Genomic DNA, 24114 nt, shown 5'->3' on the forward strand with positions numbered 1-24114 from the left:
TGGTTTAGGGAATATTTTCCCCACATCCTCCTCAGCATTTATTGTTTGTTGACTTCTGTATGAGAGCCATTCTCACTGGAGTGAGGTGAAATTCATTGTGGTTTTCATTTGCATTTCCCTGATGGCTAGTGATCCTGAGCATTTTGTCACATGTCTGTTGGCAATTTCAATTTCCTCTTTTGAAAAAATGCCTGGGCCGGCGCTACAGCTCACTAGGCTAATCCTCCGCCTGTGGCGCCGGCATCTGGGTTCTAGACCCAGTTGGGGTGCCAGATTCTGTCCCTGTTGCTCCTCTTCCAGTCCAGCTCTCTGCTGTGGCCTGGGAAGGCAGTGGAGGATGGCCCAGGTCCTTGGGCCCCTGCACCCGCATGGGAAAGCAGGAGAAGCACCTGGCTCCTGGCTTCGGGTTGGCACAGCGCGCCGGCCATAGCGGCCATTTGGGGAGTGAACCAATGGAAGGAAGATCTTTCTCTGTGTCTCTCTCTCACTGTCTAACTCTGCCTGTCAAAAAAAAAAAAAAAAAAAAAAGAAAAGAAAGAAAAAATGCCTGTTCAAGTCCTTTGCCCGTTTCTTAACTGGATTGTTTTGTTGTTGTTGAGTTTCTTGAGCTCTTTATAGATTCTGGATGTTAATCCTTTATCAGTTGAATAGTTTACAGTTAATTTCTCCTGTTCAGTCATTTGCCTTATCACTTTGCTGAATATTTCTTTGTCAGTGCAAAAGCTTCTTATCTTGATGTAAGAGTAATCGCATTAGTTTATTTTTGCTTCTGTTTTCTATGCTTCTGAGATCTTTTCCAAGAAGTCTTTGCCTATTCCAATGTCTTGCAGAGTTTCCCCAATGTTCTCCTATAGTGATTTAGTGGTATCAGGTGGTAGATTTAGAACCTTGATCTATTTTGAGTAGATTTTTCTGTAAAGTTTAAGATAGGGATCTTGTTTCGTACTCTGCACGTGGAGATCAAATTTTCCCATCACCATTTGTTGAAGAGACTGATTTTACCTCCTTACAACCAAAGATTTGTTGATTGTAGATGTGTGGATTGATTTCTGAGGATTCTATTCTGTTCCCATAAATTTAATATGTTATATTGACCTCTTCATTCATTTTCAGGAATTTTTTTATTTCTTATGTGACCCACTGTTCATTCAAGAGTGTGTTGTTCAGTCTCCGTGTGTTTATATATTTTCTAGAGATTCTTGAGTTGTTAATTTCCAGCTTCATTCCATTGTGTTCAGAAAAGATACATGATATGATTTCAATTTTTTTGAATTTGCTGAGACTAGCTTTATAACCTAGCATACGGTCTATCCTAAACAGAGTTCTATACAGTGATGAGAAGAATGTGTGTTCTTTGACTGTGGGATGAAATGTTCTGTGGATATCAGTTAGGTCCATTTGGTCCATAGTATAGATTAGCTCTGTTGTTTATTTTTTGATTTTCTGTTTAGTTGACCTGTCCATTGCTGAAAGTGGAGTGTTGAAGTTTCCCATTACTATTCTATTGGAGTTTATGTCTCCTTTTATATTCATTAACATTTTTTTTTTATTTTTGACAGAGTGGACAGTGAGAGAGAGAGACAGAGAGAAAGGTCTTCCTTTTGCCGTTGGTTCACCCTCCAATGGCCTCCGCGGTCGGCGCGCTGTGGCCGGCACACCGCACTGATCCGATGGCAGGAGCCAGGTGCTTCTCCTGGTCTCCCATGGGGTGCAGGGCCCAAGGACTTGGGCCATCCTCCACTGCACTCCCTGGCCACAGCAGAGAGCTGGCCTGGAAGAGGGGCAACCAGGACAGAATCCGGTGCCCTGACCGGGACTAGAACCCAGTGTGCCGGCACCGCAAGGTGGAGGACTAGAACCCAGTGTGCCGGCACCGCAAGGTGGAGGATTAGCCTATTGAGCCACGGCGCCGGCTCATTAACATTTGTTTAAAATAGCCAAGTGCCTTGGCATTGAGTGCATATACATTTATTATAGTTACATCTTTCTGTCGAATTAATGCCTTGATCATTACACAATGCCCTTCTTTGTCTCTTCTAACAGTTTTTGTGTTAAAGTCTATTTTGTCTGATCTCAGGGTGGCTATACCTGCTCATTTTTTACTTTCTGATAACATGGAATAGTTTTTTTTCTATCCTTTCACTTTCAGTCAATGTGTATCTTTGATGGTGAAGTGTGTGGTTTTTTTTATCAGCCAGTCTGTATCTTTTAATTAGAGAATTTAGGCCATTTACATTCAAGGTACTACTGAAAAGTAGCAACTTGTCCTTGCCATTTTTTCATAAATATTCCTATTGGTTGCTTTGGATTTCCTCTCTAATAGGAGGTTTTCTGCTTTCATATTCTTTCATAAGGGTGACTATCTTTCTGTGTTTCTCTGTGTAGCACATCCTTAAGCATCATTTGTAATGCTTCATGAGTGGTGCCAAATTCTTTCAATTTCTGTTTGTTATGGAAGATCTTTATTTCACCTTCATTTATAAATGAGAGAGCTTTACAGGGTACAGTTCTGGATTGACATTTTTTTTCTTTTTAACTTGGCTGTGTCTCTCCATTCTCTCCTAGCCTGTAGGGTTTCTGATGAAAAATCAGATGTCAGTCTAATTGGAGATCTTCTGAAGGTAATCTGGCATTTCTCTCATGCACATTTTAAAATCTTTTCTTTATGTTTTACTGTTGAAGGTTTGACTACAATATGTCATGTTGAAGACCTTCTCTGGTCAAGTCTATTAGGAGTTATATGTGCCTCATGTGCTTGGACATCTCTTTCTCCAAATTAGGGAAGTTTTCTATAATTATTTCACTTACTAGGCCTTCTAATATACTCTCTCTTTACACACCTTCACTAACACCTGTGTGTTGGGTCTCTTGATTTTACCCCATGAATCTCCAACACTGTTTTTAATCTGTCTAATTTCCTTCTTCTCCTTCCTTCTTCCTCCTTCTTCCTCCTCCTCCCTTCCTTCCTCCTCGTTCCTTCTTCTTCATTCTTCCTCCACCTTCCCTTCTCCTCCCCTTCTCCTCCTTCCTTCTTTTTCCTTCTTCTTCTTCCTCCTTCCTCCTTCTTCCTCCTCCTTCTTTCTTCTTCCTTCTTCCTCCTTCTTCCTTCTTCCTCCCCCTTCCTTCCTCCTCCTCCTCCTTCCTTCCTCCTCCTTCTTTCTTCTTCCTTCTTCCTCCTTCTTCCTTCTTCCTCCTCCTTCCTTCCTCTTCCTCCTTCCTTCCTCCTCCTTCTTTCTTCTTCTCCCTTCTTTTTCCAAAGATATGTCTTCTAGCTTATATATTATTTCTTCTGCCTCATCAAGCCTGTTGTTAAGAATTTCCACTGTATTTTTATTTGATACATTGAATTCTTCATATCTAGTATTTCAGTTTGATTTCTCTTCAAATATCTTAATCTCACAGGGAAATTTTTCATCCATCTTATGAAGGGATTTCTTTAATCATTAATATGCTTGTCTTTGCTTCTGAGTAATCCTGTGATCATTCTTTTGAATTCCTTCTCAGGCATTCCATCAATCTGTCTTCACACTCTGATGTTGATGCATTGTTATGTTCTTTTGGGGGGAGTCATGTTTTCTTCCTTATTCTTGTTTCTTCTATTTCTGGGTTTATTTTTAGACATTCATGGAAACACTTACTGGTTTTCCCCACTGTTGGATTTTATCTTAAACTGCACCTCTGTGGCTTAGTGGAGTGTCTGCTCCTTCAGTGAATATTCAGAGGCGTGTTCTGTATGTGGCCAGTGAGCTGTAGTCAGTGCTAAAGGGTGGGAGGAGAATCCAGGGTGACACCTGAGTTGGGCATGGTAGGTCTCCTGTTTTGTCTGCAGGATGGAGTGTGTGATCACTTCTGTTGGTGTAATCATAGCCTCACCTCCTCTCTTCTAAGGTTGATCAACGCCTGGGTTTAGCCCACAGTGGGAACAACCCTCAGCCATGCTGGTGCATGAACCACACAAAGGATCTGTATAGTCTTCAGTGTGAACACCGAACCCTCTGCAGAGACCCATCTCAAGCAGTCAGGGTGCTCTGAGCCCCTGACACCAAATACAGTATTTGCCCAGAAACCCAGCTACACCCACACCCTATCATTCAATCACAATGTTCCCACACTCACACTGTGCAAGGCTCCCATAGTCATGGGGAGCCTCTCTACCTGTGAGGCTGCCCAGTCCATGGAGAGAGCAAGGTTGTTTCCAGAGCCAGCTGCCTGTGGGTTCTTTGTCTTGATGGTTTCAGCTCTTGAACCTCTGATTCGTCGAGAGGATGGGGGCACCTTGCAATCCTAAGTAGGTCCTCAGCTCTCTGTCAGCCCTCCCATCCAGACTCAAAGTCAAAGGGAAACATGGATTTTTCCTTCTGCTAAAATCCCCTGGTCACACACACGAGATCTGCCACAGCCTTTACCTGTGTCAAGATGGCATTTCTCCCCTCCAGTTGCCAGGCACCCTTGTGGGAGGGTGGGGAGAAAGAAACATGTTTTACCTTTACTGGATTAGGTGGGTACCCTGCCCACTGCTAGGGCTCCTGGCCGCACTCAAAGTCAGCGCGGTCCACAAGGCTCTGCTTCAGGCAGTATCACCAGTGGCACGGGCTGCTGCGTCTGCTCTCACCTCCTGCTCAGAACCAGGCATCTCATCCAGTTCCTGGTGCAGAAGTTGTGGATGGTGTCCCCACTCGCTACTGCACATGTGTGCTTTCCACATGGTTCCTCTCCTTTCTGTAGAATTTCCCCTGCAAACTTCTCTCCAGTTCTCCCCCAGGCATGCCCTTCCTCTGCTTTTTATTTTCTGCTATCTTCTTCCAGTCAGGATCAGTATGACTTTTCCCTATTCAGCCATCTTGGGATTTCCTACTATTTTTAAAGAAGGAGAGACAGAGAGATGGAGATATTCCATCTGCTGATTCACTCCCCAGATGGCCTCAAATCACTTACTTACTTACTTACTTATTTATTTGAAAATCTGAATTACAGAGGAAGAGAGAGAGAGAGAGAGAGAGGCCTTCCATCTGCTGGTTCACTCCCCGAATGGCTGCAATGACCAGAGCTGAGCTGATCAGGAGCCAGGAGCTTCTTCTGGGTCTCCCACGTGGGTTCAGGGGCCCAAGGACTTGGGCCATTTTCTACTGCTTTCCCAGGCCATAGCAGAGAGCTGGATGGGAAGTGGAGCAGCCGGGACTCTAACCAACTCCTATATGGGATGCTGGCACCACAGGTGGCGGCTTTACCTGCTACTCCACAGCACCAGCCCCCCAAATCACTCTTAAAGTCTTCTTATCTGTAATCTCATCTTAGCTGGTTCCACACTTATGTTCTGTGTATTCCCTTAAGCTTTCTCTCCTTTGAAGTGAAATTAAGTGATTTCTGCCTGCAACAACAACCTGTGCCCCAAAGTAAAAGAAAAAAAAAAATAGGCCAGCGCCACAGCTCAATAGGCTAATCCTCTGCCTGCGGCACTGGCTTACCGGGTTCTAGTCCCGGTCGGGGCACCGGATTCTGTCCCGATTGCTCCTCTTCCAGTCCAGCTCTCTGCTGTGGTCCGGGAGGGCAGTGGAGGATGGCCCAAGTGCTTGGGCCTCTGCACCCGCGTGGGAGACCAGGAGAAGCACCTGGCTCCTGCCTTCGGATCTGGGCGGTGCGCCAGCCACAGTGGCCATTGGAGGGTGAACCAACGGAAAAGGAAGGCCTTTCTCTCTGTCTCTCTCTCACTGTCCACTCTGCCTGTCAAAAAAAAAAAAAAAAAAGTTAACACCAGTCCATGAATAGAAGTGAAATTTTTAAGAACAATTTTAAGGGGCTGGCGCCAAGGCTCACTTGGCTAATCCTCCACCTGTGGTGCCAGCATCCCATATGGGCTCCGGGTTCTAGTCCCACTTGCTCCTCTTCCAGTCCAGCTCTCTGCTGTGGCCTGGGAGGGCAGTGGAGGATGGCCCAAGTGCTTGGGCCTCTTCACCTGCATGGGAGAGCAGGAAGAAGCACCTGGTTCCTGGCTTCGGATCGGCATGGCGCCGGCCTTAGTGGCCATTTAGGGAGTGAACCAACGGAAGGAAGACCTTTCTCTCTGCCTCTCCTTTCTCTCTGTCTCTCTCTCTCTCTCACTGTCTGTAACTCTACCTGCCAAATTAAAAAAAAAAAATCAGAAGAGGGTATATCTCTTAAAAAAAAATTTTAAGTGCTCAATAAAGTGAGACTCAGAGATTTGTAATCTCATTTTTTTAAAAAAGACATTTATTTTTTGAAAGGCAGAGTTACATAGAGGCAGAGAGAGAGGTCTTCCAGTGACTGGATGGCTGCAACCACTGGAGCTGGGCCGATCCAAAGCCAGGAGCTTCTTCCGGGGTCTCCCACATGGGTGTAGGACCCCAAGGGCTTGGGCCATCTTCCACTGCTCTCCCAGGCTATGGCAGAGAGCTGGATCAGAAGTGGGGCAGCCAGGACTAACTGGCACCCATTTGAGATGCCGGCACTGCAGGCGGCAGCTTTACCCACTACACCACAGCGCCAGGCCCCTGTAATATCATTTTTAAAACATAACAACATAGAATACATTGTAATGATCGAGATTTTGGACAAAACTTCTTTAATCACTGAAGAGTTTAGAGATGAAAAGCGTGTAAAGGAGGGCAGCCTTGAATTATCACTGAAGCACAAAGCACCTGTATTATCCTGGTTCAGTGGTCCTGACCTCTTGCATTTAGGAGTATATTCTGTTCTGTAGGGACAAGTTTGTGTGGGCCAAGCCTGAGGTGCACAGAGGAGAGAGCTAAGGAGGTGGCCTAACCCTCTGCCTTACACCAGCCGAAACTGGCCCTTTGGGCTCCTACCCAGAACTTTCCACTGGACATGAAATGGGAGCCTTGCAAATGACAAACTTGCAAACAACTCATGTGGTCTTACCCATTTTCATTTTTGCTACCAAAATATATTTAAGTTTCTACAAGTAGATTTATCAAGAAAGAAATTCAAAACCTATGCACTGAACTTGGTAAGCAGGAAGGTAATATTGGTAGAAATTTCACTCTCTGTATTACATAGCTCTTAAAAGGAGTGCTTTGAGGGGCCGGCACTGTGGTTTAGTGGGTAAAGCTGCTGCCTGCAGTGCCAGCATCCCATATGGGCACCAGTTCAAATCCCAGCTGCTTCACTTCAGATCTCTGCTATGGGCTAAGAAAGCAGTAGAAGATGGCCCAAGTCCTTGGGCCCCTGCACTCTCATGGGAGACCCGGAGGAAGCTCCTGGCTCCTGGCGCAGCTCTGGCCATTGCGGCCAATTGGGGAGTGAACCAGTGGATGGTTCATGTCATGGCGGCTATGCCATGACACCAGCCCTGGGTTCTTTGGCTTTTAAGTGGACATGTATTTCTCTTATCAGAGAGAAAGGAGCAAATGACGTCAAATGAACTAATATCTCGTTCAGTATATTGGGGTGTGCTGTTTTTACCTGGTGTCTTTCTCTCTTGAATATCATGGCTTGAGTGTAGCTGCGTGTTGCGTTTCGAAAGTCTGTATCACAAGAAACATCCCGGCAGGGTCCATCCGCATTGTTCACTGAATTTCTCCATGTGCTGCAGGAATGTGCCCGAAGCTAACTGTTAGTTCTGTTAAAATAAGCATAGAACCTCAGCTTCCTTCCATTCTTCACCAGGCTAGTACTATTAATTTACAGAGGCCCTTTTACTGCTCTAAAAGAGTAGCCCAAGGAAGAAGGAAGAATCATGGGGATCCTCTTCATTGTGGGTCTGGTTGTTTATTCGCCCCCCGAAACCTCATTTACATTTGCCTAAAGGAAAAGACTTTTGGTCGTGGACCGTGACCAGACACCACAACAGCTGAGCCACTGACCTAGAAATTCTCCTCCTTTCCATCTCTCTGGTCACCAGTTCAGAAGTGGAGGCTCTTCCTCTCTGTCTCTCTCAGCTGATTGCCTTGTAACTTGTCACTGATTTCTTCGGACATCAAATGTATTTTGCCCCAGAAGCAGTGTTAGGCCGGAGGGTTTTTTGGTACTGCGTGCAGTGCTGTGTCCATGGGAGGATGCTGCTGACCTCCAAGAAGAGGGCCCTGTTGTGTTCCTTCTCTCTATCTCGAGTCAAGTGCTATGGTTCGCCAGTGGGTTTCAGATTTTTCCCTGCTGGGTTCCTGTCCCAGCTGTTCGTATGCTCACTGCATAACCTGAGCACTACTTGGGCTTCTGAAATGCAGATAATAGGAGTACCCACATCATCGGCCTATGAGAGCGTTAAATGGGCTCACATACAGTAAATAACGAAAAATATGGCTAGTCTACAGGAAGAATTCAACAAATATTAGCCACTGTTGTTAATAATAGCATTGCTACAATAATACTGTATGCATTGTCTGTAGTGATCAATTATATAGAAACACTGTAATTAGTAGTAGAGATGGAGGAAGAGGAGAGTATAGATACCTACAACTCAAAGCCTGTGCCTTCCAAATGTACCTTTGTCCCTAAACTGAGAATCCCTGATTGTGTATCGCCCATGGAAGACGAGAAGCCTTTGTTTCCCCTATGTACAAAAGGATTCAGTGAATGACAAGTGGCACTGTGATTTGCAAATGTGTTGAGGTTACACTGTGAAACCCTGGAAGTGGAAATCATCCCAACTACCTGTTGTTTACTGGATTTATTTTGTGTCCCTGTACGTTGAGTCCAGCCAGGCTGGGCGTGCTGTCCGTGGAAGCAAACCGTAGGCGTGTTCATTGAAGTTTCTCCTCGCTGCTGCTTCAGGTGTTACACAGCAAGATTAGCTAACAGCCTGTTGAGTGCTTGACAGAGGAAGGACATGCCTTCACACACAAATGGTGGCACACACTGTTGGACTGAAGCCCTTTGTCATCGAGCGTGTTCCTCATGAGGCTGTAAATATTGTCATATTTAATCTCCTTTTCGCACTCTATCTCCGCACTATCATACACCGCTGCATATTTTTCCCCTTCCTGGACATTGCTACGATGACTGTGTAACTCCTGTTCTTTGTGAGACACGTGGGCTTGCATCAGCCTGAGTATAGCATTGCATCTTGGACCCATATCTGGAAGCTGACAAAAGATTTTCCATTTGCTAGGTCACTCCCCCGAATACCTGCAATAGCTGGGGCTAGGCCAGGCTGAAGGAGCCTGGAACTCTACCCAGGAAATACTTGAGCCCTCACCTGCCGCCTCCCAGCGTGCACATTAGCAAGAAGCTGGGCTGGAAGTGGAGGCACGTCTCAAACCCATGCAGAGCAGTGTGGGCCGCAGGTGTCTGGACCCTGCAGTGGCTTACTGCTGTGTCGCAGCACACGCCCTTTTTTAGGGTTTCTGCCTCTTTTGTTCTCTTTCCAGGTGTGTATTTCCTCAAAACATGTCCGGTTGGATAAAGGTTGAATTAAATAATCACACAGTGCTGTTACTGAATGCTGTTTACCAGTTGAGACAAATGAATGCATTGCCATTTGTAGGTAACACAGTCTACATACGTGTGTATATACGGATACTGAAACACACAAAGATCTCCAGGTATACTGGTGAAAAGAGCAGTTCAGAAAACCATGCATGTTGTGATTCAGATTTTCTTTGAAAATTGTTTACATATGCATATATCGTATCTGTTACTGCACATTACAGCATCTGTACCTTTACATATAAATGTGTTGGTAGTGGTGACCTGCGGGGCTGGGAGTAGGATTGGGTAATGGAACATCAACAAGGGCTTTCCCTTTTCTCTGTCAGCGGTTGCCTTGTTCTTAAGAATGGGATCATTCATAGCATGGGCTTTTAGATTTTTGTGGAAAGAAAACTGCCGCTAACTGAGACATGCTGAGTGTGCCCCAGGGCTGGAGGCAGGGAGTTTTGGGATGTCAGGGAGGGAGACATATGGTATTATGGTCTGGCCATTTCGCTGTGCTCTGGGTCCATATTCTACCAAGCCCCACCACTCATTTGGGCAACTAAGTTAACATTTGTACACTTGAGCTTTGTAGTCCGAGGATGGGGGAATATAGTACTTGCGTATGTTCGTTGTGAGTTTTATGTAGGTCCATGTGTGTAGGAGTTCAGGCACAGGAAGACCACGAGCTGAGCATTCGCTTTGTCATCTGGAGGGAGGAGGCCGTCTGCAGCTCCAGCTCCTGCAGACTAGTTAAGGGTAGACCCAGGAATGCCATTGTATATGGAGATGGGGCCATGAGGCTGCCCGCTGTGGGAACGCACGTGCTTCTCTCTCTGCCTTTTGACACATGATTTGCAAATCGGCAAGGAAAAGAACACAGGAGTCAGAGTGTTCTCTGACTAGCCAAGGAATCTTTCATATATAGGTGTATAGTGGTAGGTCAAATCAATACACGAGTAGTGCCATTGATTTAGCTTTTAAGGGAAGATATTCAAGCTTGTAACTAGGGTTTATAAACATAGTTGAGAATTTCTGATAGCAGCTTATAACATTAGGTTTTTTCTTTTTCTTTTTTCTTTTTTTTTTTTTTTTGACAGGCAGAGTTAGTCAGTGAGAGAGAGACAGAGAGAAAGGTCTTCCTTCTGTTGGTTCACTCCCCAAATAGCCACTATGGCCAGTGTATTGCACCAGCGCGCTGCACCGATCTGAAGCCAGGAGCCAGGTGCTTCTCCTGGTCTCCCATGCGGGTGCAGGGCCCAAGCACTTGGGCCATCTTCCACTGCTTTCCCGGGCCACAGCAGAGAGCTGGACTGGAAGAGGAGTAACCAGGACAGAACCCAGCACCCCAACCGGGACCAGAACCCAGGGTGCCAGCTCCGCAGGCAGAGAATTAGCCTAGTGAGCCATGGCGCTGGCCATAATGTTAGGTTTTTAATCATTACATTCTTTAATGTTGCTTTTCATTAACTATTACTGGACATAGAATAGAGGATCCGGCCATCAAGACAAACTATGCATATTGGGTCTTAAAAAAACTTTATCCTCCAGCGTTCTCTGTTGTAGATTTCCTGTCACTGTATACCAATACTCCGAATCTTCCTGTGCTTGGAATGACCCCTCATGACTACACCAGCATTTTGCTGGCAAGTGGCTTTTTAAAATGCAAATAAGTGTACTTTTAGTTTTTATTACTAAGACAGTGTATGGGTCTCCAGGGTCATTGTAACACAGCACCACCAACAGGTGCATCACTGCAGTCTGCCTCCCCATGTGCGTGTGGCATTGTCCCTGCTGCTCTGTCTGTCTTTTCTTTCTTCTGTCTCTTCTCGTAAGGACGCCCGTAATTGGGTTTCGAGTTCTCCCTAATCCAGCATGACCTCATCTTAACTTGGTTATTATCTGTGAAGACCCTGTTTCCAAATACGTTCACGGATGCAGGGGTTATCTCTTAGGGGACCACAGTTCAGCTCACAACAGATAGTGCAGCTCATCGTTTCTGACTTTGAATCTTTGTGTAGCACGGTGCTGGGCTGAAGAGACAGGAACCCTGAGAACCCCTCTATTTTTTTTCAAAGTTTTGATTTCTTGGGGTCTTTGGAAAAGAAGAGGCCTGGAGAACAAATATACATCCCAGTGCTCTGAGCTCATCATGTCCAGGTAGTTTAATGTGGGTTTTATTATTTAGGCAGACTTTATTAAAAAAAAATACCAATCTGGTTAACACTACCCCTTTTAATCTTACAGATAGAACAATTATGTTTTCAGACCTTTTTTAAACAAAATACCAGTTAATTGATTCAAATGATATTCTTTTGCAAATTTTTAACTTTTTCGCTGCCCAATTTATGTGTTTAGGATCATTATAAACTTAACGTATTTGAAACAAAAAAGTTAGATTTATAGTCTTTCATATATTAAAACTATGTTAAAGATTTTTAAGTGGAAAACTATAAAATGTCATTATATGTATAATAATATAAATTAATGTTTATTTCAGTCATATCTCTCACTTAGGTACACACTGAAGAATGCTTAGTTCAGGGGTAAGATCCATGATCTTGGAAATATTTTAGTTTATTCTCCAATTTAGTTAGCAGATATTTATTGCTAGATGTTATTCTAAGGGCAATGAAAAGCACTAAAACAGCCTGCTCACAAGAAAGTTAGTCTGAAAGAGGAGGCCTCAGATGTAGTCAGATGGTCTGTACTTGGCAGATAGGTGATGAGATGTCCCCATAATTGGTCAAACGCCTGGAGATGATGAGGGAGAGAACCATATGGATGTCTGCTGGAAGGACATTCCAGGACAGCATGGCCAACAAACTGAGATGCACAGTCCAACTTTCAGGTCTTAGAAGCAGCATTCAAGTTTGTTTTATCTGGAGTTACTAAAACAAATATAATGTTGGCCTGAGTTGGGATCTTTCCCTTAGCTCCACGTTGGCTGGGTCTGGTTGAGAACCAGTGGCAAAGCCCCAAGGTGGGAGTGAATGGGGTACTCCAGGACAAGGGGAGGGCAGAGGTTCAAAGGCAGGGCAGGGCGAGACCACGGGTGCTGGTGGGCAGCAAGGGAGACAGACTGGGAGCACAGCAGTCTCTTGAAGGCTGTGTATCTAAACCCCGCATCTTCAGAATCACAAAGCATTTTACAGCCTGTCTTGGCAGCCAGAAAGTATAGCAGCACATGACCCTTACTGTAGATTTTTATTTTAGATTTATTTTTTATTTATTTGAAAGAATTACAGAGAGAGGTAGAGAGAGAGAGAGAGGTCTTCCGTCCACTGGTTCACTCCCCAGATGGCTGCAACAGCTGGAGCTGAGCTGATCCAAAGTTAGGAGCCAGGAGCCTCTTCTGGGTCTCCCCTGTGGGTGCAGGGGCCCAAGGACTTGGGCCGTCTTCTACAGCTTTCCCAAACCATAGCAGAGAGCTGGATTGGAAGAGGAGCAGCCGGAAGTAGAACCAGCACCAGTGGTATGCCGGTGCTTCCGGCCAGAGCTTTAACCCGCTGTGCCACAGTGGTGGCTCTTGTAGATTCTTAGATATCAAATTGAACATAAGCCTAGACAGTATGAATCAGAACAGAGGCTGGGCAGTCAGGATTTCTGCCATTGCTATTTGCTGGTCTTGTGTAGGTTCTTCGGTTCTTCATGATGTTACTTTCCTTTTGCAGCCATTTGCAAAACCAGAATCCCAACCCTTGCAGAGAACAGGAGTTAAAGGTTGGGGTGAGGAGAATCAGTCAGTCCCAGCGGGTGTTCCTACAGGCGGGGGCAGGATGGCAGAGGAGCATTGTCTCCACTGTTCTGGGGGTTTTGTAAATATCCCGGCCACTCTGGGGTAGAATCACCAGAGCAATGAGGATTCTTTAGTGCAGGAACCAGGGGCAGCAGCAGCCTGGTAGTCGGAGGCACCTCTGGCCCTGACTGTGGTTGCCTGTCTGTGTATGTAATGCCTGTCAACTGACGTGCACATCTGTAGTCAGCGTGCCTTGTCTGGCTGTACGTATTCACAGCAGAACTGCTCTTACAGGCCGACAGATGACAGCAACCAGCCCCCGGGCCGGGGCGTGCTCTCTATGCACGGGCTGACCTACGGCGTCATCCGTGTGGACTCGGAAGAGAAGCTGTCGGTGCTCACGGTGCAGGATGTCGGCCTCGTGATGCCTGGAGGTGAGTGCGGAGCAAGGGCAGCAGACGCCGTGGGGTTTAAAGTGAGCACTCCTAGTGCTGGCCTGGGAGTCGCAGCCAGTTAGGAGATGATGCTTCCAACATCGCATCACTGTTTCTCTCTGCCTGCGTATCACCATGTGCCACTGGTGTGAGCTCTCAGACTGAGCCCTCGGCGTCTCATCCTCTGAAGTCTCCATCAAGTGTCGGTGTTTAAGGCCATGCTTCCACTCCTGATAAGAGAAAACCACGCGCATTCACAAAGATGAGGAAGGGTGTCTTTGTACACTGGGACCCTAGGATCACCTTCCTTATGACAGCATTGTGGGCCAGCTCTGTGTCCCTCCTGGGGCCTGGACTGACTGCTCCTAGAACCCAGAGGGCCAGCTCCCTGTCCGTCATTGTGGCACCTCAACCAAAGCTGGGTCACTAGTTTTCCCAAAGGCATCAAAGGCTTTTCACAAACGTGTGAATACCAGGAGCATGAGCCTGTAGAATTAGAGAAGTTTGCTTGTAGCAGTCAAAGGGCCCCAACTTCCCACATAGTGCACTTGGTTGGACACCTCTGGGCACCCACGCACAGGACTCCAGGTTGCTGCCTCATTTGCAGAATGTTCTTCCCTCTTCTGCATCCCACAGGACCATGTATGTCAGCATTTTAACTCCTTGATCTCTGTCTGCCAGAATGGAAGCAGGGCTCCTTCTCACGCAACACCCTATCCATCATCTGTATCTCCTTCCTCTGAACTCCTCAGTGCCCTGGAGTACGGTCTTGCTCATGGAGTAAGATAGCCCCAGCCCCATGTGAACAGCTCTAGTTATCTCCAAACAACACTTGGAGCGCCCTAGCTTATGACAGGATCTTAGCTTATGACACAATGCAGTACTGAGATGGTGTCTCGTGGACAGAAAGCCCTCCTTCCCAGGTGGAATCCCACAGCGTGGACTTCTCACGGTTCCCCTCCACTGCGGTGTGTGCTGGGCTAGGCTTCTCCAGAGGGTACCTTGCCTCCCTCCTTGCCCTGGTTAGGGCATGAAAGAAATCAAGGCAGACTTGGCATTCGCAGTCCTCAATACCCCTCTAATTCTAACTTTACCTTAATGAGTGTTTCTGTTCCTCCTTTTCCTCCTGGAAACTGTCCCTTCACTGTCCCAGCAACTTTGTTTCCCCTTTCCAGTGCTTCCAATTTCTGGATGTCCCAGGCCTATTGCAAGCTTCCCAGCTTCAGCCAGGCCACTTTGGCTGCATTTCTCAAATAAATAATAGATCCATACCATTATATGTCAGTTAAACATTTTTTTTCCTTAAGTTTCTAAAAAATTATAAGCCCTATGGTGAAAACTTCAAAAGATTTCGTATTCACAGTGGAAGAACCTCCACCCTCTGGAGGCCTCCCCGAGAATCCCCAGGGCTCCTTGCAGGAGCACTCCAAAGGCCTTGGAACCTCACATGCCCCTGTGCGTGTGTGCAAGGTTATGCATTGCCTTTCTTGGGTTCTGACTTTGTTCATGTCATAATAGAGTTCTGTATTCATCTTCATGTGTTCTTTTTTTTATTAAAAAATTAGATTTCTTGATTTGAAAGGCAGAGTTACAGAGAGGGGGAGATCATCTTTCCTCCACTAGTTCACTCTCCAAATGGCTGCAAAAGCCAGGGCTGGGCAAGGCCAAAGTCAGGAGCCAGGAACTCCGTCCGGGTCTTCCACATGGGTGGCAGGGACCTAAACACATGGATCATTTTCCACTGCTTTTCCCAGGCATTAGCAGGGAGCTGGATGGGAAGTGGAGCAGCCAGGACCCAAACCAGCATCCATATGGGATGACAATGTCATAGGTGGTATCATAACTCGCTACACCACAACGCCAGCCCCCAGAGCGTTCCATCATAAAGTCCACTTGTTAGCGCATAAAGAGCTTACTCACTCTTTTTTCAGGCAGCATCACATTGTTGGACCACATAATTAACTCAGACTTTCTCTGTGTGAGTGACTTTCACTCTCTTGATGCTGCAGTCTGACACCATGAATGACATCATGCGTGCTTCAGTTTGGGCAGGTGTGGCGAGGACCTCAGAGAAAGCTCTAGAAATGGCATCTCTGTCTCAAAGGGAACCTGCACACAGTTGGGATAGTACTGAACTGTCTTTCAGGAGATTCTGTAAGGGTTTGTTCTCCTGCCAGTGGTGAATGACAGATCCACTTTCTCCACACCCTTTCCCCAATGTGTTACCAATTTTTTTTTATTTTTATCAGTCTGATGATGAAGAATATTTCAGTATCATTTTATCATGAATCTTTCTTACTTTGAGGCTCAATTCATCCTGACTGCAGTAATTCCTTCTCTTAGGCACTGTATGTCCAAGTCAGGGGCTGGCTGGTAGTCCTTTCTGAACAGTTCACCTGGAACTAAATACACCGCATCTAAAGCTGTAGGCTCCCAGTGTCCCGGGCAGATTTCTGTTTACGGTGGTGGCTTGTGGTAGATGCAGGTGTGCAAAGCATCCACGTGTTTGTGGCCAAAGCTAGTGAGAGTTCAGCCACGTTCAATTATGTGCTGAAACACTCAACCAGCATCCTCTGAGGGACTCACTTTAAAGGGAATTTTAAATCAAGGATTAAAATTTCCACCGGACATCTGAGGTTTGGCCGCCACTGTCAATTTTGAGAAGCTTTGTATTTTTGCTTGTTAATTTGCAGTGTTCCAGTAGCATCCTGGAAGCTGTTCTCATCTTGCTTGAGGATAGGTGTGCGGCAAAATAACCCTTTTATTCTGAGTGTCAGCTCTACAACCTAAGTGGCAGTCAGTGTTGTTCCCTTTAAATATGATTTACACACAAAAATTAGAGCAATTGAAATGTTTTACTGATGTCCCAACTATGACGTTGTATAGTTTGCCAGTACGTGACAAATCACGACTCCTTTTTAGGAACGTGAGTACCTGATGACAACCCTCATGTGTGGTTTTGCTGCAGATACCATTTCTATGCCTTTAAGTCTTCAGTCATATGACTGTATTGGTTCATTCGCCTTCTGCTTTGGCTCTCCCTCCCCAATCTCTCTCTCATGCTGTGCTTTCCTGTTTCGCTCTTAGCCATCATGTGTTCAGTGAAACCCGATGGGATTCCTCAGCTGTGCAGAACAGATGAAATTGGGGAGCTGTGTGTGTGCGCCGTTGCCACGGGTACATCGTATTACGGCCTCTCCGGCATGACCAAGAACACCTTTGAGGTAGGTTGATGGAGAGTCCTTTGCCATGAACTCTTTTCCACTGTTTCATCTCCACACTGCTTATTGCCTTCTTCATAGAAATAGACATGAAACCTAAGATGATAATCTCTCAGTAAATTATTCATAATAGTTAAAGTGGTTGCTCTTTCTCCCACTGTTTTTATTGCTGTTGATACATTGGGTTTAGATGCATTTTTCTGACCTTACATCCAAACGTCAAAAAGAATGAGCACTCTTTCTTAAAAATAGGCTGGTCCCAGCTGATAGGTGAGCAAGGGAAAAACATGTGCACATGCATGAGAACAAGTGGCCACCTCTTCGTGGCCTTTCTGCCTTGTGGCCAAGTGTGACTCTATGAGAACACGAAGAAATTTGTACGTTAAATCATCTCAGTGGCATAAGCATGTGTGTGTGTGTGTTGAGTGGTCTGCAGACCAGCACAGCTTGTGTTTATGCGGGTGTGTGGTGCGGGTGTTTATAGCGTGTGTGTATGAAGCACAGTGAGCAGAGACATTAAGAGGTTAAATCATGGGCTCAGTTGGTCAGTGGTGCTTTGCAGAGTTCTCAGAACCTTGTACCAAGTGATGCTTTGACTTAGGAATCGCACAATATTTGATTAAGTTACACATAAGAAAGTTTATATTATTTGGGGATGTGTTTCTTTTTATTTTTTTTTTTAAGATTTATTTATTTATTTGAGAGTCAGAGTTGCAGAGAGAGAGAGAGAGAGAGGTCTTCCTTCCATTGGTTCACTCTCCAATTGGCCACAATGCCTGGAGCTGTGCCAATCCGAAGGCAGGAGCCAAGGGCTTCTTCTGGGTCTCCCACACGGGTACAGGGACCCAAGGACTTGGGCCATCGTCTACTGCTTTCCCAGGCCAAGTCTCGAACCAGCGCCCATTTGGGATGCTGCTGCTTCAGGCCAGGGTGTTAACCCACTGCGCCACAGCACCGGCCCCAGGGGATGTCTTTATTTTTTTTTTTAAAGATTTTATTTATTTATTTGACAGGCAGAGTTACAGTGAGAGAGAGAGACAGAGAGAAAGGTCTTCCATCCACTGGTTCACTCCCCAAGTAGCTGCAACGGCTGGAGCTGCGCCAATCGGAAGCCAGGAGCCAGGAGCTTTCTCCCAGTCTCCCATACGGGTGTAGGGGCCCAAGTACTTGGGCCATCTTCTACTGCTTTCCCAGGCCACAGCAGAGAGCTGGACTGGAAGAGGAGCAGCCAAGAATAGAACCGGCACCCATATGGGATGCTGGTGCCGCAGGCAGAGGATTAACCTAGTGCACCACGGCGCTGGCCCTGGGGATGTGTTTATTAAAACAGATATGTTATGGTGCCTGTTCAGGGTGGCTTTGTTGAATTGAATTAAGGTGTCTAAAATAGCCCTTGAAATGAGCTAGATACAGTGCAAATAAAACCTTATCTCCTTCTTGATGTGTTTTATCTACAGAGTTGAAAGAAAGAGATTTAGAGTTTGACCTCATTTGGCTTCTTTCTGTATACTTGACTTTTTCAGCATAGTTCCAATAAGAAAAGTAACAGCTTGATGAAGAGGGATCAGTTACTTTACAGCTCACCTATGCTGTTTACGATGTGCTTCGATTCTTTATCACTTTTGGGGTACGGTTTTTATTAGAAAAATACTCAGGAGTTCAGAAGCCAGCATGGGGCTCCTGCGCATCCCCCAAAGGTTCTGCTAAGGGTAAGGTGGGTGGGAGGGGAAGTGCTGTCCTATGTCTGAAGACTGCCTGCTGACACCTGTTAGCGCCACCTGCCCTGCTCTGTCGAGGTCACCGAGCCTAAGAGGCAAAGCAAAGCTCAGGGACAATTCATTCCTTTGTTCTAGAGAAGCGGTTAGGATTAAAGGCGATGACTACCATGTAAGAGGTGGGCCTGATAAGTCTCATGTTTCCACCAGGTGTTCCCCATGACAAGTTCCGGGGCTCCCATCAGCGAATACCCGTTCATAAGGACAGGCTTGCTGGGGTTTGTCGGTCCTGGGGGGCTTGTCTTCGTGGTGGGGAAGATGGACGGCCTGATGGTGGTCAGTGGGCGCAGACACAACGCTGATGACATCGTGGCAACAGCCCTGGCCGTGGAGCCCATGAAGTTCGTCTACAGGGGGAGGTTAGTTGCTCTCATCTGAAAATTAAGGGTACACTGTTCTGCAGAGAACATATTTTTTTTTTATATTCTTACGGGGAGTTTACAAGTTGCATAAATATCTTAAATTCAGTGACCCCTGAGATTTGATCAAGTTCAGAGTCCCCAGAATTTTCCAGAAATCTCCTGAGCCCCATAAATACATGGTCATTAATTTTTCCTCTAACTAAATAAAAATATCCATTTGAAAAACTTACACGTATTAAGTGACAGCACAAGATTGTCAAATGTTTGTCTTGGTTTAGATCAGAAGGACCCAATGGTGACCATCGAGTCACAGGTTTGCATAGAAATGTGGGTGCTCAGTTGCTTCTTGAATTTCCCACAACCTTCTTCCTCCTCCTTCCCGACCTTCCCTGGCACATAGTAGATGCTAAGCAAACACTAAATTAGACCCCAGAGCTAAACACCAATCACTAAACACTAAATTAGACATGTCATCAACTGCTTTAGCATCTTTTCCAATTAGCCAATGAAGAAGGAGAAAGTTTATAGTTGGATGTAAAATTGCCATCTTTCAATTATTTTTAAAACCACTACCTGTCTCTAAAAGGGATATCCTGGAGGTTTTGAGTGGCCGCAGTTCTGTGCTAACCACATTTGTACTGATTTGGAGACTATTACTGCCCAGATGCGAACTCAAGACGTGAATGGTGTGGTTCTCCACGTCTCAGCACTTCTGATAATTATACACTCACTCCTCCTGTCCGTACTAAAAGGTGTAAACCATGTCACCAAACCCCACAGGCACTGTGTACAGCCTTCTAGGGAAATGTGGGTAACTGCATCTGCAGCATCGCTAGGCGTCTCCCCCTGGCCCCTACAAAGCTATTGTTACATTAATAATAAGTGGGTGGGGCCGGCGCTGTGGCTCACTAGGCTAATCCTCCGCCTTACGGCGCCGGCACACCGGGTTCTAGTCCCGGTCAGGGCGCCGGATTCTGTCCCGGTTGCCCCTCTTCCAGGCCAGCTCTCTGCTGTGGCCTGGGAAGGCAGTGAAGGATGACCCAAGTCTTTGGGCCCTGCACCCCATGGGAGACCAGGAGAAGCACCTGGCTCCTGCCTTCGGATCAGCGCAGTGCGCCGGCCGCAGCGGCCATTGGGGGGTGAACCAACGGCAAAAGGAAGACCTTTCTCTCTGTCTCTCTCTCTCACTGTCCACTCTTCCTGTCAAAAATAAATAAATAAATAAATAAATAAACAAACAAAAAATAGTAAGTGGGTGGGAATGTGGAATTGCAATTTGTTTTTTGGAGTAGCATTAGAGCTGCAATGTTATTAAAGATGGTGTTGAAATTCCTCGCTGCCGCAGGAGGTCTTTGCGAGAGCATCTGCACCATGTACTCATTCCGTGTTCCTCTCTGTCCCCAACAGGATAGCTGTGTTCTCAGTAACCGTCCTTCACGACGAGAGGATCGTGATTGTGGCCGAGCAGAGGCCAGACTCCACGGAGGAAGACAGCTTCCAGTGGATGAGCAGGGTGCTCCAGGTCACTCCACGTTGCCGCTCTACCTTTCCGTCCTTGGCTCCGTCCCAGCTGCCCTTCTCTATTGCTAGGATGATGACTTGGCCCTTAGCGGCTGCAGCTTTGTGTGCATGGCACTGCTCCATTTACTTGAAAATCACACCAGGCGTCCCAGAAGCTAGTTAGCCTGATCCAGGGTGGGGATTAGGACTTTGCAAAGCTGGTTCCTGCCATTCGCACTGGGGCGGTCACAAATAAAATACTTTGTTATCAACTCGGGCATTAGTCTTCTGTCCTCCAAATTTGCTTTTTCGTTGTTTATGGTCTTTGACAGGCCCTGTGTAAAATTTCTTAGCTTGGTGAGTTCAGTCAGAGAACCCTGGAGTGGGCTTTTGGCCCGCAGTTAAGATGCCACTTGGGATGCGCGCATCCTGCATTCGATTGCCTTGATTTGAATCCCAGCCCCTACCCTGGTTCCAGGTTCCTGCTAATGTGTGCCCCCGGGAGTCAGCAGGTCTGACTCAAATAGTTGGATGAGCGTCACCCACATAGGGGACCTGGACTGAGTTCCCGTCTCCCACCTTGGACCTGAGCCAGCTCTGACTGTTGCAGGAATTTGGGGGAGCAAACCAATAGAGGGAAACTCTCTCTCTCTCTCTCTCTCTCTTCTTCTCAAATTAATGTAAAAAATAAATACTTACCACAAATAAATAAATGAGTGAAATTTTAAAAGCCACATTTCTCTTGCCTTGGCACTTTCATTTCAGGAAAATTGCTCATCCCACACACACTTCTGTGTATCACAGACAGTATTTTGTGTATATAACTATTTGTTAGATAAGTGTACTGCATTTAATTCCAAGTATAACAATGATCTCTTTTTTTCTTTTTAACTTTCCAGGCAATTGACAGTATACATCAAGTTGGAGTTTATTGTCTGGCCTTGGTGCCCGCAAATACCCTCCCCAAAACCCCGCTTGGTGGGATCCATTTGTCAGAAACAAAGCAGCTTTTTCTGGAGGGCTCCCTGCATCCGTGCAATGTCCTGATGTGCCCCCACACTTGCGTCACAAACTTGCCTAAGCCTCGGCAGAAGCAACCAGGTAGGTCTGACTGTACCGCACAGTGTGTGCCTGGTCTCAGGTGGATTCTCTCCGACTGTGCATTCTTGGGTACCATGCTCAGCGGGAGGCTGCACACAGGCGATCTTTGGCCTGTTCTTGTCACTCAGTCCCAGAGAGTAAAGTAACCGAGTCATCAGAAAAGGTGCGTTTCTACCCAAGGGTGGGTGGAATGTAGCGTCTCTGTAGGGATGGCCATATCCATGCAGGGCTAGGCCAGTGGAGGACCTGTCGGTGGTAGGAGAGGCCTAGAGTTCTTGGTGGGACATCAGGCACTTGATGTAGATTAGATTTTGCACGGCCAACAGCTCAGTGGACTTTGGCAAGGCCAAAACTCCTTATATAAAGATTGAAATCATACATCCTTATGTGTCTCATGAGGTTAAGTTAGGAATCAAAGCAGAGAATACTCCTACATGGGAAAGCACTTTGAGTCATTTAAAGAATTCTACAAATTTATTTGTGACATTGTTGTAATGCGTAAAAAATTTGACTAATGCTTTGTAGTGTGGGAACATCATTATCCACTAACTAAGCGAATTATAATGTCTAAATCAGTCATGCTTCTAGGATTACACGTAGTTATCAGCCAAAGAGAATTCGTTGCAAGAAAGCTCTGGATCAGGACGTAGGTACTCTTCTGCCACTGTAGTAACAGAGGGTCCTAGTGCTGATAAAGCAGACCTCAGCAACATGTATGAGCCAGAACCAAATCAGACCAGGGTAATGGAATGGTAACATACAGTGTGTTGGGTCCACGAGCCACTCTCTTGGTGTGTTTCAGCTGATGGCATTCTCCTGGAACCCATGAAGTCAATGCTCTTGTCTCTGTCATTACAGATGAGCAAAGTGAGTCTTGAACAGATTCAGGAAGTTATCTAAGCAGACACATCTAGGATGCGTTACAGTCAGAATCCAAACCCAGGGGGCACTGCGCTCCTAAGAGCTGTTACATCGCCTCCCTCACCCAGTTTTTTTTTTTAAGACCTCCCTTCCTCCCTCCCTCCCTCCTTCCCTTCCTTCCTTCCTTTCTCTTCCTTCCTTCCTTCCTTCCTTCCTTCCTTCCTTCCTTCCTTCCTTTCTTTCTTTCTTTCACAGAGTTAGACAGTGAGAGAGAGAGAGACAGAGAGAAAGGTCTTCCTTCCATTGGTTCACCCCCAAAATGGCCACCACAGCCGGTGTGCGCTGATCTGGAGCCAGGTGCTTCCTCCTGGTCTCCCATGGGGTGCAGGGCCCAAGCACTTGGGCCATCCTCCACTGCCATCCCGGGCCACAGCAGAGAGCTGGACTGGAAGAGGAGCAACCGGGATTAGAACCCGGTGCCCATATGGGATGCCGGTGCCACAGGCTGAGGATTAACCAAGTGAGCCACACCACTGGCCCCTTTTTAAAGATTTTTAATTTTTTTTTATTTATTTGAGAAGTAGAGTTACAGACGGGGAGAGGGAGAGGGAGAGGGGGAGAGAGAGAGAGAGAGAATGGTCCTCCATCGCTGGTTCACACTCCAAATGGCTGCAATGGCCAGAGCTGCCCCAGTCCGAATCCAGGAGCTAGGAATTTCCTCCCAGTCTCCCACACAGGTGCAGGGGCCCAAGCACCTGGGCCATCCTTTACTGCTTTCCTAGGCCATAGCAGAGAGCTGGATTGGAAGAGGAGCAGCTGGGATGAGAACTGGCGCCCATATGAGATGCCAGTGCCGCAGGTGGAGGATTAACCACTTCGCCACACTGCCAACCCCTCACACAATTTTTAAAACTTCGCATCTGTGTGGTGCCATCTGATAAAGAATAGCAATATGGTGCAGACTTTATAAAAAGTCCACCTTGAGATTGCTGGATTTCTTTTTTTTTTTTTCTGAAGATTTATTATTTATTTGAAAGGTGGAGTTACAGAGAGAGAGAGATCAATCTTCCATCCGCTGGTACACTCCCCAAATGGCCACAATGCCCAGGGCTGCACCAGGCCAAAGCCAGGAACCAGGAGCTTCTTCCAGGTCTTCCAGATGGGTGTAAGGGCCCAAGCACCTAGGCCATTGTCTGCTGCTTTCCTAAGCACATTAGCCTGGGAAGCTAGATCAGAAGTGGAGCTGCCAGGACTCGAACTGGCGCCCATATGAGATGCCCATGCTGCAGGTGGCAGGTTAACCTGTTACACCATAGTGCCACCCCTCCCCTTTTTTTTAAGATTTATGTTATTATTTGTTTGGAAGGCAGAATTACAGGGAGAGGGAGAGACGACAGAGGGTTGTTGGCTTTTCTTAACTCAGCTTGTCCATGGGTGTAGTGTGATTTCTAGTAAACCTACACACCAGTTCAGAAAATCTCATCTAGGAGTCTCTGCGGGTGTGCCAGGGCCGTGGTGTACTAGGAATACTCCCTGCTCCTCTCTAGTAAGTAGGAGAGGTATAATGGGTGAGCCATCTCTAGTTCAAAGGCCAGGATGCTGATGCTTACAGAAGAAAAGTGTTAACCCCGAGCATATTAGCAGACAAAAGATTGAATTCAGGTCTTCTGACTAAACCCCTGGCTTTTATTCTTTCTACAACTCTCGGTGTGTAAGTTACCCAACTGGGTGCTT

At 46.4% G+C, this 24114-nt stretch overlaps 1 protein-coding gene across 4 annotated transcripts in view; it reads left to right on the forward strand.

Annotated features, from left to right (window-relative positions):
* DIP2C (DIP2 acetate--CoA ligase C (putative)) overlaps positions 1 to 24114 on the forward strand; it is a 488945-nt gene that overhangs the window by 378244 nt on the left and 86587 nt on the right. For all 4 annotated transcript variants that reach the window (XM_008249365.5, XM_008249366.5, XM_008249368.5 and 1 more), the window contains 5 exons: positions 13421 to 13560; positions 16648 to 16784; positions 18707 to 18915; positions 20326 to 20440; positions 21318 to 21519. In XM_008249365.5, coding sequence (XP_008247587.1) covers positions 13421 to 13560; positions 16648 to 16784; positions 18707 to 18915; positions 20326 to 20440; positions 21318 to 21519 — 803 coding nt within the window. The remainder of the gene's footprint in view (positions 1 to 13420; positions 13561 to 16647; positions 16785 to 18706; positions 18916 to 20325; positions 20441 to 21317; positions 21520 to 24114) is intronic.

The sequence above is a fragment of the Oryctolagus cuniculus genome, chromosome 13, assembly GCF_051225735.1.
Source record: "Oryctolagus cuniculus isolate XC-2025 breed Fujian yellow rabbit chromosome 13, ASM5122573v1, whole genome shotgun sequence".
NCBI lineage: Eukaryota > Metazoa > Chordata > Mammalia > Lagomorpha > Leporidae > Oryctolagus > Oryctolagus cuniculus.